We start from the raw sequence: 17460 nt of genomic DNA on the forward strand, positions 1-17460 counted from the left end.
TCTGAGGAAGGATTTACAACACTTGCTAATGCAGGGGGCGAAAGGGCAACACTTTGCTCTGCTGTCCACACTGGCCAACTCTGATTAATGGACCAGGTGGCCACCCCTCTCTAGACACAGAAAGAAACTGAGAGACGAGACAGATACACGATCAGGACTGAGAGAGGGAGAACCAGAGTTGGGTAATGGTGGACAGAAAATCTTGTGATTGGGAGGTTAGAGTGATGAAAAGGAGGAAAAGGTTGTTAGAGATGCCATTATTTTGATGGCAGGTATATCTAAGTAGATATGCAGATTCTTGCACCTCTTGCCTCTCCCACTTCTACTTTTTGCCTTGTATCCCTTCTTTATTTGCCTACTTTCTTTCCTCGGGAGGTGACTGTTCTTCCTCATTGCCATTCTCATCATCATCAATCATCTAACTGCTGGTCATGAGAGAGGACCTCTCTCTGTCTTGTCATTCCTGTTCTGCATCCTGCATTCTCTCATTCTCTCCCCACCTCCCGTACTCAATCATTGACTTCTCTCACTTTCACACCATACCTTCCCTATAATTTGTCTTCCTCATTGTCATCTTCTTCTTCCCCCCAGCTTGCCTTACTCCCTCCAGCACACACCTCCTCCCTCTCTCAGTCTAATGTAAATTGACTTTCTGTTTGTGCACTGTAAATGCTTGGCTTGGTCAGTGTTGCATTCCCGGGTGGAATCCATTTTGCGTTCATTAGGACGGACAGTGATGGTATGTTTACATGGATTTTGGTCTTCCCATTAGGAAACATTACAGTGTGCTGCTGTGAGCCCCAAATGTGGAGCAAATAAATGAAGAAACAATGCTCAAGAGATCTGAAAGGTTGAGTTAGAAATTAAATTATGTGTAAACCTGAAAAGTGAAACTGATTGCAAACAAACCTACAATATTGTTGAAATAAAGAACTTAAGGTCAAGTAAAGGGTTTCAATAACCTGTTCCCCAAAATCCACTGGGGATAGAATGACTTATAAACTGCTCAGTGGCCAGCTCACTGCACACCTCCTTCCCTCTGCTTCTGTCACCAGACCCTTGCCATCAGTGTCTTTTAGCGGAGGTGGGTTTGTTACCATATGCTAATCACTTCATAGTAAAACAGTCTGACCTTTGACCACTCACTTATTCCTCAGCTTTATCACATGGTGCGACTGTGACTGGAGAGAGGCCGAGAGTGACTGGACACCAGGCAGCAAATGACAGTTTTTATTATACAAACATCAAAGTAGAAAGTACGTAAGATGTTGCTTACACAGTCTGAGAGTCTTGATGTAAAACAAACAATATCCATCCATTATCTATACCACTTATTCCTGAAGAAGGTCACGAGGTGCTGGAGCCAATCCCAGCTGACAGGTGGGGTCCACCCTGGACAGGTTGCCAGTTTATCACAGGGCTGACACTTAAAGACAGACAACCACATACACCACATAGTAAATAGATAAAAGGCAAAAATAATATGTGTAGACAGAAACACAATGAAATAAATAAGCAAATAATCAAAAGCTAAACTAAAGAGGCAGGTTTTCAGTTTGTGTTTAAGTATATTAACACTTTCTGTACCAGTTGTTTAAACATCAGAATGATTTGTCTTTAACATCAACGTAATTATAGAAGTTCCTTGTCAAATGTCTTTCTGTGATTATTTCCTTTGCTTCTGGGGTGGCTGATTCTGCTGCCCAGAGATTTCCACATTGTATCAAGCACAAAAAGAACATCTCCTCCCCTGCTTCTCATGTTATCTCTCTTCCTCTGTGTCTTTCTCGACTCCAGACTGTAGCTCATTCTGTAGCCTGATCTGTCTAAATTACAGGCGTGCTGTATATTAGACTATAATTATACGTCGGTGTCTGATAAACTTGATTTATAAGGAACTCCAGTCGTGCAGCCTCACCTCTGGGGGCCTCAACACCAGATCTCATCTCCGTTACATGCGGTACCACCCATTAGCATCTTGTCTGTTACCTCCATGATTAGCCAGCGGTGAACTAGCTGGATGGTGATATGCGGCAGAGTAATTTGGCTGTGTTGTGTCTCGGCTGACCCCAGGGCAACAGCGCTAGTCAGTCATTAACCGCAGAGCCAGCCATCGCTGCTGACAGGTTCATTACAGCTGGTTAGGTTTGGTTAGCAGCAGCGATGGGATTGTGTCTGATCCCTCATGGAAATAACAGTTGTTCTGTGTCAGACAATTTGTCAGAACTAATGTTTTCTGATGCTGTGAGGAAATTTATACTGCAGAGAGCAAAACGAGGATGAGGCGGGAGAAACTTGCCTTTGTCCACATCTCCAACTTCTCAGATATGTGTCTGCTTCGGTTTATCGTTATGATGGAAGTGGATTTTAAGTAGGCCTCACATGGGTTCACCTGATTGCTATGCTTAATAATAAATTAACAATAAAGTGATTGGATGAAGATTAAGAAAACATATAATAATTCTCAAATGAATACTGGATAAAGTGCTGAAAAAAAAAGGTTTAAAGAAGGTTCTGATCCGTTCAGCACTGAAGTACAGACAGAAAACTGATGCTAGGTGTTTGATGTAACAGTTCAACAGCTGACCAAAAATCCCTGCAGTTTACTACATCGTTACACAATAGTGAGACATCTTCATTTATGGTGAAGTAATTCTGTTTGACTTTAATAAATACCTTTACACGTGTGTATCGATTGTGTTTTTTTTTTTAGTACCAAAACCTTCCCTTTGACTGCTGCCCTTATTTATGATGGATGGGAAGAAACAAAACAAGACCTACAAATACTTTGAAAATAATTGTTTCTGTTATCCTATAATTATATGTTATCAAGGTTTTAAGGTTAGAGATTCATAGAGTGCTAATGAGTAATAAACTGGATGCTTTTAATTGTTGATGTGAAGGTTTATTAATATTAATGTTCCTGTGAACATCCAGTCGACTCAGAGGGCGTGACAACAAATGACTGACATCAGTGTGTCAGATGTGGGAAAGCTATACTCTCTATTCTCAGATCGAACCAAACAGAAGCACTGTCACTATGATACCGACTGCAGTGCAGAATGCAAAGCCTGAATGAATCAGTTATATATACTTTATTTTAGAAGTTTAGAGAAAAGGCTACAAATGACAATAATGTTACTTATGCACATCATATCCCTTTATTAATTGACATGGCATGTTGAACAGTGTCTAAATGGACTAAACCTCATGGTTCTGTTGTCTCATCAGATCCTCCTTTGCTGAGCCCCGTCTTTGAGGACAGGCGCTCGAGGAACTTTCAGATGGTGACCCTGAGGTGTACGGTCCTGCGCTCCAGCCCACCACGTCTAACTGACATCCGCTGGTTTCGTAATGGTGAATTAATCCGTATGCCCATGCCCGACCTGAAGGAGACACCAGAGCTGAAGTTCAAGCTGGAACCCACCAACAACGGCACTTATGAGTGCCGAGTCAGCAATAGTGCAGGAACATCAACGTGCACATTTAATGTCTCTGGTGAGTGAAAAAGAAATGAGACTGTAATACTTTATGATCACTAATTCTGCTTTCTATGCATGCACCCATACACCATGTGCTCACATGGGATAGTTTTCTCCTTATCAGTGATCTGCTCTCTATGTCCTCTGTACCACAGCACAGCCCTACAATGCTGAGTTTTACTTTGACACACCCAACCCAGTCCGGATCCTGAAAGGAAACAACTATTCCTACAACCTGCAGTGGACACAGAAAGATCCTCAGGCCACAGACCTTATCATAGGTTACTGGATTAATGTGCGAAAGGTAAAGTAGTCCCAGGCAAACACACTCTATAAGCATGTATCCTTACACACACAAACGTCTGTGCATTGTGCTCTGGTATATTTCTGAGATCTGGAGCTGAGGCAGGTACTGTACATGGTTTGCCAAACGGGAACTCGCTAACTGTTTATCAAACACTCGTGAGACTGACATTGATTAGTTGGGCGTAAAACCAAGGCAAACATACCTGCCTTTGTTGTGATATCACCTTGACTCTTGACTGAACAGGCTCGCAACTTACACAAGAACACAAATGCACACAAGTCTGTCTGTAGTGAAGTGTGAATCCTAAGTAAACACTGGGCTTTATGAGCTTGAGGAGTGTCAGACGTGTGTAGTCAATCAATGGGGAGCTGTACTGAATGAGCAATGCCACAGCCGCCACTTCTTGTCTCCTCTCTGTTTTGGATGGTTGGATTTTTATATTGTGTTGATCCAATTGTCACCAGTCCATTAATATCAACAATAAATATGAGTAGCTTCTCAGATGTTTTAAAAATCTGCTTTCAGGACCTACTGTTTTATTTTTCACCTTTTATGTCACCTCTCTTCTTGTTACCCCATTTTCATGAATAGCCATCACATCTTCAATATCCAGCTCTCATCACTTAGTGTTAACAAACGCAGGCTTCATTTTCAACTTTCTAGTCGCAAAGATGTGAAGATGAATGGTCATCAGCGCTAAAAAGCCCCATTAGCAGGCTGTGCCTGTGTTCAGAGAAATAAAAGTAGCAGTGAGTGACCATCCTTTCAGACTTTCCACATGCAGTCACTGCACTGTCACAGCAGGATTTTAGCTTGTGAGGGCCAGACAGAAAATAGTGCATTCACTCCTGATGGTGTAACCACAGCTTAACAAGACCAGGCCTCCGCTGCCAACATCTTTCACTGTAACCAGGATTCAGTCTAGAGACAGTTAAGGGAGTCTAATTTTTAATGTTATTTTTGTTTTTATCTTGTCCTCAAATGATTGACTTTGCACTGATGTGACTTCATTTTCACCCCTGTGAGGGGTGTTAAATTAGTCTGGCAGTCACAAACTTAAATTTAGAATGAATCTCTTAAACCTGAACTCTCATGTTCCCTTAAGATCTTTTAAGCCAGAAAACAAACTATATATGCTCAGGGAGATATTATACATTTTGTGTCACACAAACCTCGCCCAACTTGCCAGTGACCTGACCCCAGTCAGTGGCAGAAAATGGATGGATGGACAAACCTCTGTCCACAATTGGGGAGCATACCTTAGACAACCTTGTTGTTTCATTTGAAACATGTATTCATGGAATTACTGCCCTGATTCAAAGACATGAAGGGTGTCAGTGAATTATACACAGACTAAAACAATTTGGGGTCTGCCAGCTTGCTTTTGTAAATAGTTAATTTCTCCCCCCCCCATAAGACTTGGCTGCTTACTTTATTAAGTAAGACTCTTCTAGGAGTGAGAAAATGAACACTGGCCTTCCTGAGGTGCACATTAGACGGCATGCCTAAGCTCTCTGAAAACTCACGCTGCCTCTCTGTTGTTCCCTCTCCTTTTATTTTATGTTTTTCTGGTGCTGTGTCTCCTAATTTTCACTCCCATCATCTCTTTCCCAGTCTCGTTCCATTTCTTCAGCTTTCGTTCCCATCTCTCGGTCTGCTTTGCTTCCACTCTCTCTCCCTTTACATCTTTCTTCTCTGAGGTACTGTGCTATACACTTAATGGCATTTAATGTTGGGTGAACTGTGGCATCTGAAATAGAGCTGATAAATAGCTGCTGCGAGTTGCTTTGCTGACAGCGTTAAAATAATGAGTTGCATTAAGTGGCAGTTTAGGACTTCTTAAATGTTGCTAAACTTTAATTTAATTTCAAGGTTTTTACCTGAATGTTTATATGTGTGCATCAGAGAGAGAGACCAAATGAGATGGAAAAAAGAAAGCAGAGGGTGAGAGTCAGCACAGAAGTGACTGGAAATGTGTGAAACAGAGAAATAAGATGCAAATTAAAGAAAAACAGCAAATCTCACTGGTCCTCTCAACTATTAACTAGAGTATGAGAACATTCAAATGTAATATCATCTCAATTTCACAACCCATCTATTTCTGCAACACTTTCTCCAGCTCATCCTTTTAGTGCCTTGACACTATCTTTTTAGCACATACAAAATGATGTGGGGGGTCTCAGGGGAGGCATGCAGACACAGATGGGAATAAAAGAGGTTTCAGATCAGTTCATGTAGAGCAGTGCTTGTTACTGCAGGTCTGAGCACATGCCCATAACTGCAGGCTCTTGTGCTTTAGGTTTATTCATTTTCTTTGACTTTTGCACTTTTTTGTGTTTCTAATTGAGTTTGTCTACATTTATGGGGATTTGTGCCTACAGTATACAGTATGTATACTAAATGAAAGGCCTCTAGTGAGTCTGTGTTTACCTGTGTGTGTAGCGTATCATGTTTTCATGTGTGTGTGGCAGACTGTATGGTTTGCTCCATGACTCTGCTGTGAAATATTCGTTTACACTTTTTAATTTAGTTTCAGTCCTCCTGCAGAGGGTCCCCCTGTGCAGGAATTAGCAGAGTTGACAGGTCGCACATGTTTCCTCAGCTGTCCTTACACCCTTTTTCCTCACACCACAGCCTCCACCCCTACAGTCTCCTAATCGAGTGCTTTGATCTGTGAAAGATAATTAAAATGTGATAATTTTACATTTTGCAACAAGATAGACAGGTTTACTAAGTTTCTGTGGCTCATTTCAGACATTTTTATTTAGGTGCACTGGTCAGGTTGTTTGTCGGGGGGCAGGACGATATTATGACATGGCTGTCATGAAAATGTTCATCTCTTCTTCCTTGAAGAGTTTTTTTTAATGACCTCCACGGCACCGGTTTAATGATTGTAATATATTAAAAAGTTTGACATCATAATTTTATCAGTACTTGATTCCTAGCTGGGGCTTAGACCATTAGAATATTCCCATCAGTGTTCTGATCTTAAACTGCACATCCTTTCTTTACGCAAATCGCATGCACATTTTTAGCAAATACAATGAAACGCACACACTGATTTGTTAATTTGCATTGCCATCTATGTAAATCTGGTGCTGACAACAAGGAATATGGTCTAGTATTTACTGTGCAATTACAGTTTCCCGATGCAGACATAAACCTTCCACTCAGATCAGAGAACTAACTGTCCAGAATGTGTTTGTGTTTCTATCTATCCTTTTTTTTTTTACTGCTTCTTTAGTTCTTCATCCTTATTGTGCCAATTTCTTTTCTTTCCCTCTTCACACCTTCACCATCCCATAATCTCTGTATTGACTGGGCTTCTGCCTGCAGCTATGAAGTTGTTTGTTGTGCAGCTATCAGCTGACCTGGCTTCAGATCACAGCTACACCCAGACTCTTGCTATGCTGAGACACAGTCACATAAACACTGCCATGCAAACACACGTCCCCATTATCATATATATGAGAAATTAAAAATATTCATGAAGAATTAGAGTGGTACATTAAATCAAATATATGAATAATTTATGTACATAACCAGCCCCACTATGCAGATATAGTCATATATTCACACATAAGGCCTCAAAGAGAGCACAAAGGCCTGTGCAAGCATTGATGCTCCGGGCATGCCACACACATGCACAGATGATGACGTGTTCACATGCTCATGCACAAGGGACAGTCAGGAAAGAGATCACTAATAGAAGATAATAGAAAAATTAACCTCACACTCCTTATTGTTTGAAGAGGGCCGTCTCCTCTCACACTGCCAAACTAATTTTCTTTCACACACACGTCACCCCGCGTCTGTGTTTCTATCTCAGGGCTGCTCCCTGGCTCTCACTCCCTTTCACACATTCTTTGTCTTGTTGTCTCTTTGTTGACAGTCTGATTGAGACACAGCTGAAAACAGTCTGGTTGAAATTTCTGAAAGTGTCTGTGTGGCGCATACACACACCCACACACACACAAACACAGTCAAAGAGAGCTTAATCCATGTCAGTCTATCAACCAACCACCTCTCTCCCTCTTTAAATATGTCAGTCACTCACTCTCTCAGCATGCTGTGCTGGAAAGTACCTAAGTACATTTACTCAAGGACTATACTTAAGTACAGTTTTGAGGTATCTGTATCTTCCTTACCTGAGTATTTTCATTTTCTGCAACTTCATACTTCACTACATTTTACTTTTTACTCCAATATACTTCAATACATTTAGTTTATAAATTTAGTTACTAGTTACTTTTCAGAACCAAATTAATACAAAAAATACAGTGTAATTACAAGACTTATTGATATGTAGAAATTCACAAGTTACCCAGCAGTAATTCAAATTAAAAGCATATTAAGGGAGTCAAAACTAACTCCCCCTTTACCAGCTGCAACATCAAATGTGAGGCTGGTAAAAGTGGAGCTACCTGCAACATTAGATGTGCACAAAAATTATAATTCAACAATATGATATACATTAATGTTCAATGTGCCATTCTGCATTACAAGTACTTTTAGTATTTTAAATATGTTTTGATGTTGATATATGTATGCTTTTACTTAAGTAACAGTTTGAACGTAGGACCTTTACTTGTAACAGAGCATTTTTACACTGTTGTATTACTACTTTTACTTAAGTAAGGAATCCAAGTAGTTCTTCCATCACTGTCCAATGGGAAGTAGAGTAGAAAAGAAGCCTAAGCACTGTATATATGCAGTACAATATATACACAGAGCTACACTGTACATTAGTGCAGGTGGGGATCCCTCTTCAGACACAGAGGAGAATCACTGTACAGTGGTGGCAGTCGGCAGGAACGGCTTAGTGTGAAGCATCTCCGGAGGAGTCAACAGCAGGGAGCCAGCCTTCCTGCTTGGTTTATTCAGTTTGCTGGTGTTGCTGCTCCAGCGCATCACAGCAAAGAAAACTGCACTGGCCACAACAGACTGGTAAACGATTTGCAGCATCTTGCTGTACACGTTAAAGGACCTGAGCTTCCCCAGACAGTCTGCTCTGTCCTTTCCTGTAGACAGCATCTGTGTTACATTTCCAGTCCAGTCTGTTGTTGAGGTGGACTCTGAGGTATTTCAAGCTCTCCACCCGCTGTCATAGTTGTACTTTTACATAAGTATGGGATCTGAGTACCTCTTCCACCTATGGATATACCAGATTTTATGATTATAGTAGGAAAAATCTTGGACTCAGAGAAATGAGCTTGCCTGATTTTTTTTCAAGTAAATAAGTATTTTGTTGTCTTCCCAGTCACAGACTGTTCTTTGTTCTAAAGATTCCATTTTGCACTAATATACTAAGCATTTACCAGATGACTCTATCAAAAGTTAGAATGATTTAGCAAGAAGGGGTGCGGGACCTTCCTCATGAAAACCTCAACAGCACACACTGCAGTTTGGGAAATAGAAACCTGTGACCTTTCCTTGATGTGACAGTCTCTTAAACCGTATCCTCTTTTACAGCATCCTGCCACTAAATTCTTTGTTAGGTTTCCTATTTCTTATTCTTGCTAATTATATTAGCTGATGCTGGTACCAAGCAGCCCAATCTGCAAAGGTCAGACCCTTAATGTGGTCCGGCAGCATTGTAAAAGAAAGGTTTAAGAGGAAAATGGTCATCAAGAAGCAGTTTTTTTTTTGGGAGCATATGAGTTGAATTAGAGGAGAGAACATTTTATTCAAAGGGAAGAAGTTTATGTTTCAGAAATAGGATTATTTTGTCTGTGCTAAAAGATACCTACAAGGTCCAATGAGGGAGAAGGTTGTTCCATGACTGGCAAGTGAGAGTGAAAAGTTGGAGCTACAGAAATGGAAACAGCCAGACTGGCACTGAGAAAAGGAGATTTAACAGCCATTAGTGGCATAGCGCCTGGTGAGGAAGGAAGGATTTGATTCCATATATGTTGCCGAGCACAAACTTGCAGGCAACAGGCTGTGGCTGCCATGTGGAGCTCACACAATAATTGGAGTTGTACCAAATTTTTGGCAGCCTGGGCAGGAGTCACCATGGTCTTGTCAATAGAAATAATCAGCCCAGTCTAGGTGAGTCTGAATTAGTGGTGGGGCGTAGACATCCAGTGGGAACAGCACACCTCACTTTGAGTGTCAGAAGACAGGAGGAAACGCAGCATGGTGATGTCAGAGCATGCAGTACTGTAGCAATTATAAGGAAAGTTCTGGGATGCATCAGCAGCTCTGTGACCTACCAAACTGGTTTTCTTTGGACTGGAGGAGCAGAGTAGGGACAGAAAAATAAAAACTAAATAATTATCCTACAAAATTGGAATGGACAAGCAGTTCTGATGATGATATTTTTTATGTTGCCAACAGGGTCCAATATTTACTTTCTGGGGTTAGAAATTTGGGTTGATTAAAATAAAATTGAGTGTTCATTGCAATAAATCAGTCGACAAATGAAGTCATATACAGAAGCTCCTGTAAACTGTGGTTGGCAGAGAACGTGTCTGTACATATTCTGTGCTTGCTTGGGATCTTCTGATTGCTCACCACATAGCAGCTCTGTGCTCTAGACATTTGCCGTACACGCAAGTGTGTGCACGCACTAACACATGCATCACACACAATACACACACACGCACACCTCTGCTACATGTATTACCTGATAATGCCATGCTGTGGGTGTACTAAGATGTTATGGTGGAGTGGCTGACCTAATGCATTAGATTGAGCTCACTGTCAGGTCTTTGAGTGGCTGGGATCAGAGGCAGATACACAGCTAATGGATCCTCTCCGTGGGTGGAATAACACCACAATAGTGCTATTGAAATTGGTGTTAACAAAAAAACACCCCTAAGTTAACTTTTAAAAAAATTAGATGGCAGCGATTGGACTGGATTAAGATCATAACCATTTTTATTTTCATTGTCAGTCTTTTAATGCACAGCAGCTTCAATTTAATTCAGATTGTCTGGGATATAATGTGGGTAGGTTACTGTTTATCATAAATAACTTAATAGTGAAAAGCAAACAAAAAGGGCCTTTTAATTCTCCTGTTAAAATAATAGAGTCCATGTTGCAGTGGTGGTGGAAATCAGACAGCTGGCTCAGTACACTAACACTGGTCCAACCTGTGTTTTTGAGAACAGATCTGCAGGAGACTGCTGATGTACTGAGACTGATGTACAGTAACCTGCCCTGCTTTCAAAGCGCTTAGTGGGGCAAGCTCATAACACATTCATCTTTTGATAGTTGGTTCACTTTGTTTGGGATAAAAAAAAAAAAAGGAGCTATTCAAAATTTCAAGATATGTAAAATCCTGAGGTGTGTTTTATGGCTATATGCCCAGAACTGGCTGTATGCCAGCACCTAATTTCATTGACCGTAAAAGGAAATGTGTGGAAGTATGCGCAGATATGGAAAAGTAACAACAATATGATGATGATATTATAGTGATTAATACGTGTAGATAAATGATTATAGCTTATACAGCACAAAGCAAATAACCCTAATCACATCTGAGCAGATGGTATTTTTGCCAGGAAGATATGAGCAGATCCTTAACCCCAAGTTGACTTTGTTTGCCTGTTTACATAAAATTGCAGAGGAGTAGTTGATACTGCAGTGAAAATCCTCCAGATGGGAGATAAGTGGGGGCTTTAGCTGATTGGTGAAAATCTCAGAATAATGTATCAACTTAGTGTGGTAGAGATGAGGGTGAGGATGGTGTGATGAAAGTGGGGGAGAAAAGATGGGAGGTGCCAACAGTCTGTCAGTCAGAGTTGCTGCATTGTGTAATGACTGTCTTTTGTCTACTGCCTGTATTTGTCTTTATATGTACTGGTTTGTTTTCTTTTGAGTATGTGTGTGAGTGTACATCTTAATGTGACTGCATCTTCCCCTGCGTGTGTGCTAATCCAGAACAAGCAGAACCTGCTGTCGAAGCAGATAGACCTCAAGGGTAAGGAGCCAGAGAGCGGTGTGCTGATGTCTAACGTCATTTCAGACCTGAGAATCCCTCTGTCCTACGAGGTCCGACTGGCCCCCATCACCACCTACAGCACTGGGGAATACATCAGTCGAATCATCCAGTATTCAGAACGTAAGACACATTTAAAGGAATTTTTATCAAACATCTTTGTCTCTAGTCACTGTCTTTCACATCAAATCATAGAATAATTGATGGGTTGTGCATATGTGAATGGTAATCAATATTCTTGTAATTTTCTTCCAGCCTACACCTACCCGAGACCTTCAGGTGAGACCTAGCTACAGTACTAAGCTCTTCCTCATTTCATAGTCTGGATCGTGTTATTGTGACCTGATTGATGACAGTTGGTGAAGTTAGGAAGGGACACTGAATTTTGATCAAAGTTAATTTAGCTTGTATGCTGCAAGCGATGTCAGCACAAGTTTGTCAAGGCAAAGTTTGCCATGACCCAGCTTTGGCCTTTATTAAATCTTGCTGCTAGAGAGGAGAATGGGGTAACAGCAGGATGTGAGAAAGCAAATGATGGCTGGAAGCTGGCCCACAGCATTTTAAATGTCATGAAAGAGTGGCCGTGATTGCAAGGATATAAAACTATTTAAGGTGATGTGATTGGTAAAAGGTTTTGAAAATATCGCATATTGGAGCTCACTGAATAAAATTATATTAAAACTGTTACCTATCACCTTAAATCTTTAGCTCTCTCTCTCAGCCTCCCCTCTCCACGTCTCACTGCTGCTCTCTCCCTGCCACTCATCCTCTCTCTTGCCATCCCTCTTCCTTTCTCAGTCAATTGCATCTTGTCTATTTTCTTCATTAAGGGACATGCAGCATTTTTCTGGCAGGAGTGGCAGTTGGCTCTGCCAGGGTGAGGCAATTAAAACAACAGCAGATTGGAACAGACTGCGAGAACAACAGTGCAAATTGAAAGGAGCGTATGTAGTGGAGCAGGGTGTGAATAGCAATAGATTAGCTCCCTGAAACAAAGAAGCACACACAAGCCATCGTGTGTGTGTGTGAGTGTCCAGGGAAGCTTTCACCGAAACTGTCAGCTTAGATAGCTGGTGTTATACTGGCTTGCTTTGATTTTCATTCATGTAGTGAGTCTCTTTTAATGGTGGAGTCCTCTAGATGGGCAAATGGTGGTGACAGCACCATTGAGAAGAGTCCCTCGGTCTGGCTAAACAAGAGACATCAGCATCAAAGTTGACCAAACTACAGTATGTGGCAGTATCAACAAACCAAAATATGACTCCAAGTCATATGAACAGGGAGAACATAAAGAGGATCCTAGAAGGTTAATTGACAGGTGAAGATCACAGATTTCCCCAAGGTTTGTTGTGAGAATTAGGCATCATATTCAGAGTCAACAGACGGTTGAGGCATCCAGATGGGAAAAGGTGGACCTATGCATCTAAGTTGATTGCATGCACCACATACTGTACACACATTCCCTCCCAGACTGTATGGATGAGCTGCCGAGCTCGCAGTGCTCTCCACAGCAGTTCATAGTTTGCCATTCTTAGACTTGACGTGTTCCCTCTTGCTGGATTTCTCACAGACAATTCTTAATAAGAGATAACTATACCCTCTCTACACTCCTCATACTTATGTGTGAACATAACCTGAAAGTCTCTCCACATTTAGAGAGGTGGCATTGTAGCGCTGTACAAAGAATACTCTTCTTTTATTTTTTATTCTCTTTTTATATTCATTGTTATAAACCATATCAGTTTATTCACAGCCTCAAGAGAATCAAGAAACTCTTGATCCATATCAGGCAGCCGGTGGTGACATCACTGACTGACTGGTACATCGACACACTTAGGACTCTGGGAATTAGACAATTTAACAAATGACAAATGTACAACTCTTCCCAAATAAAAACTAAAATAAACAACTTATAATGTAAAACATAGTTCAGAAGGTTAACCAGGTTGTCCCTAACATGAAACAACATGTAAGACTTTCTGATAAAAGGGTTTTTGTTGATGTTGTTTCCTATGTCTTTGACATTAATCATAGCTGGTCCCAATCACAGTTGCCTTAAAATGTTCTGCGTGTAGGAAGACTATGCATAATATGTGGAATCCATTTTCAGCTTCACACTCTATCCCCTGCCTCCTACATTGTGCCTATCACTTTGCCTGTAATTGCCTGGCTGTCTGATTTTCACATCTGAAGTGCATATTGCAGAGACCGTTATACGGCTATATTGTTGACATTCATTTCTCTGAGGAAAGTGGGAAGGAAAAACCAGGTTATGTCACCTGTAGTTTTTAATGTCACTTGCCTCACATATTATTGATTGAATGTCTTCTGCTCTCTTGTTTTTTCGAACACATTCCAGATCATGTTTGTGGTTTTGAGGACGAGCGCATCTGTGGTTTCTCTCAAGATCGTAGCGATGTCTTTGACTGGACGAGACAGAATCACCTGACGCAGAATCCCAAGCGATCTGCTAATACTGGCCCCGAGACTGACCGCAGTGGAACCAAGGAGGGTGAGGAAACGGAGGAATAGTTTTATGTTCACATTCAGTCGTGTGTGTAGTCATGCAGAGGCAGAAATGTTTACTGCAAAATTAGGTGGTGGTTAGAAACCGAGAAAACCAGTCTTCAATTAATCACATTTTATTTTGTGTTGCATTTGAACAATGGAATGTAATTTTTTTGATTTCAGGTTACTACATGTACATTGAAGCATCAAGACCTCGTGTTCAGGGAGACAAGGCCCGTCTGCTGTCTCCACTGTTCAACGTGACCTCAGTCAAGGGACCGAAGGGCTCCGGCAGGGTCCCGTACTGCGTCTCCTTCTACTACCACATGAAGGGCAAACACATCGGTGAGTAGCAGAGAGCAGAGTAATGCTCATAAACATACACACACGCCCTCTCCTAACACACATCCAGAGAAACAGAACGGCACGCATGCACATACAGCAGAAGGTGTGCTGACACTATCTAGGTTGTCACGGTGCTGAACTTCTGTCCAGTGCTGACCTCTGCGCTTGGCCCTTGCTTGTAGAGCTCATCACACACAACATTCTAGGTGTGTGTGTGTGTGTCTAAGTGAAGGGGGTGGGGGTGGAGGGGTAACAAAAGTTCTGTTTGTACATGTGCCTCAGTGTGTACATTTGTGTGTGCTTGGAGGAGGCAGTGGGTGTGTGATTTATGGCTGCGGTAAGACGCAATCAGTCTTTTAGGGGAGCTGTTCATCATAATGTGCCCTGTCACAGAGCTCCAATGCATACATCTTGTAGCCTGCACACCTGCACACACTTGTGTACACTCCCACACAAACACACATATACATATGCATAGATTTGTACAACAAACATATAGTAAAACCTGCAAATATGAAGGCATACCCACAGACACATGCACACCCACACATAAACACACAGTGTTGATTTATGTGTCTAAAATCCAAGCATAGAGGCTTCTCTGTAACATTTGTTCCCCTTTTGACCTTCCCTGTTTTCTGAGGATATGTATGCAAAGAAGGGCACAATGTTTGTGTGCAGATTTGTGTGTACCTATTGTATAATAGGTATGTAACTGTAGGAACAGGAGTTAAGATGTTGTACGGTTTTTTAATAGAAATTACTACAAATTCACCAAGTTTTTCTCTTTCATTAGCTGAAGTTTTCTCCTAGGTGTTTTTGCTTTATCGCACTTTACTAACGTCACGTCCGGTTCAGATTCAGGCTTACTGGATTAGGGTTAGGGGTTATAGATGTACATGACATACACAGGGCAATGACATCATTTCTCATGGGGCACCACAGAACAGAGATAAGGAAGAGTGCTAAATAATGAATAGGTGGAAACAAAAAAATAATTGTAGAGTAAAACTAAAGACTGTAGCGCTTGGTGTCCCCAGTGAACATGTAGTCAACATGCACTCAGCTCAGTCCATGCTATCAATCAGCTGAAGCTCAGAATGTTTCCAAGATCACAGTAGCAAACAGACATGGCATCCATGGGGAATTTGTCCTGTTGTACTTAACATGGTTGAGAGCAGTTGCAATTTTGGCTGAAGTGTTTTCGACTGAATGAAGAGGTGATGAAGTATTGGCATATAAAGACAGGTTCAGCTAAAGATTTATCAGACTTGTCAGCTACAGTTGTTTTGAGCAGGAGTTAACTCATGTAAAAGAAATCAGGTTTCTCTTGTTTCATGCTACAGCGCCCTCTAGAAGTGACACATGAAATCGATCTAGTGTAGCTCAAAGTGTCAGTGTTTGTGTACTTGCGTTGAAGTAAGAGTAATCACTCCTGCATTAGCAAGATCAGTCTGGAGGGAAACACGGTCCAATGCATGTTCTCCTCTCCTAGCAAACACGGTGATGAAATTCTAGCAAAACAGTCTTTACATTTGGTGCTCAAGCTGTTAGGAATCCTTGCAGCTTGAGGGAAGAAGCTTCTGTATAGCCTGGCAGAGGAGGTCTTGTTACTTTTGTACCTCTGGCTGGATAGTAAGTGGCGCAGCGGCTGTGGCTGTGGTGGGAGGGGTCTTTCATGGTGTTCAACGTCGTAGAAAGTTGGCATTGCTTTCTTAAGCCCTATTTCCACCAAAGGAATTTTCTTCAGGGAACAGGAGCCTTTTTTTGGAACATAGTTCCACTGCCTGCATTTCCATTGGAGGAACCAGGGTCTACATTTAGTTTCGGGCCATAGTTCCACCCCCTTAAAAAGTCCCTAGCCAGAGATAGTACTTTCAGAAGGCCCAAGACATATCAGGATGTGATTTGCAGTGCTGAATGTCACTGATTGGACAAATACTGCACAGCGTTTTACATGCTGCATTCAAACCTCACTGCTAATCATCACACTTTGTATAATCTTCCCGGTGCCTCTGCACTGCTGTGGAAGACCAAATCACAATGCACGCAAGGAATTTTTTACCGCGGGAAAGTTCTGGACTTTAGTTTTTGAAAGCGCTGTCACATGTGAGACCCAGACGAAGTCGTCTGTGAACTGCACTCACAGGAACTTTGTTCTCTTGACCCTGTCTACAGCGGTGCCATCGACGGTCAGCAGCATGTGGTCAGCTGCATCTTCCTGAAGTCTGCGATAACCTCTTTTGTTTTCCATTTATTTTGAGAAAGGCTGTTGGTCTTACACCACACTGCTAGAAGGTCCAAGCTGTTTCATCTTTGTTGGTGAGGCCCACCACTGCTGTGCCATCAGTAAACCCAGTGAAGCGCCTTCACAGGATGATGCAGTGCATGCAATCAGATGTCAGCAGTGTGAATAGCTGTGGGCTCAGCACACAGCCCGGTGCTTAGTGTGGTGGTGCTGAAAATGTAGCTGATCTGAACTGACTGCGGCCTGGTGGTGAGGAAGTCCAGTACCCAATTATAGAGGCAGGTGTTGAGAGCTGGATGTCTGGTGTTGTGGTTGTGGTGAATGCTCCCTGTAGTTTACTGGGGCACTGATTATAAAGTGAAGCACTTCATCAACAGTAAAGATTTAAATATAACCAGTGGGACTATTTGTAGTGACTGGTTTTTACACATTTGAAAGTTCACCCACATAATCGCGCAGGCTTACTAAGGTGCAGATATCGATTCATTTAATTAACTTTCATGTTATAACACACCACTGTCCACTATCCACTGATAATCAACACCCAACTCTGTGCACCTTTTAGTTGGTTTAGTTTTGTGTTCCCTATTTTGACTGTACAGCAGCCTTCCAATAGATTTTACTA

General features: G+C 41.7%; 1 protein-coding gene across 5 annotated transcripts in view; it reads left to right on the forward strand.

Annotated features, from left to right (window-relative positions):
- Positions 1-17460, forward strand: part of mdga1 (MAM domain containing glycosylphosphatidylinositol anchor 1) — a 177489-nt gene that overhangs the window by 133468 nt on the left and 26561 nt on the right. For all 5 annotated transcript variants that reach the window (XM_020589876.1, XM_020589877.1, XM_020589878.1 and 2 more), the window contains 6 exons: positions 3232-3498; positions 3638-3786; positions 11677-11857; positions 11990-12013; positions 14094-14246; positions 14426-14587. In XM_020589876.1, coding sequence (XP_020445532.1) covers positions 3232-3498; positions 3638-3786; positions 11677-11857; positions 11990-12013; positions 14094-14246; positions 14426-14587 — 936 coding nt within the window. The remainder of the gene's footprint in view (positions 1-3231; positions 3499-3637; positions 3787-11676; positions 11858-11989; positions 12014-14093; positions 14247-14425; positions 14588-17460) is intronic.

The sequence above is a fragment of the Monopterus albus genome, unplaced genomic scaffold (genome assembly GCF_001952655.1).
Source record: "Monopterus albus unplaced genomic scaffold, M_albus_1.0 scaffold10.1, whole genome shotgun sequence".
NCBI classification, from domain to species: Eukaryota; Metazoa; Chordata; class Actinopteri; order Synbranchiformes; family Synbranchidae; genus Monopterus; species Monopterus albus.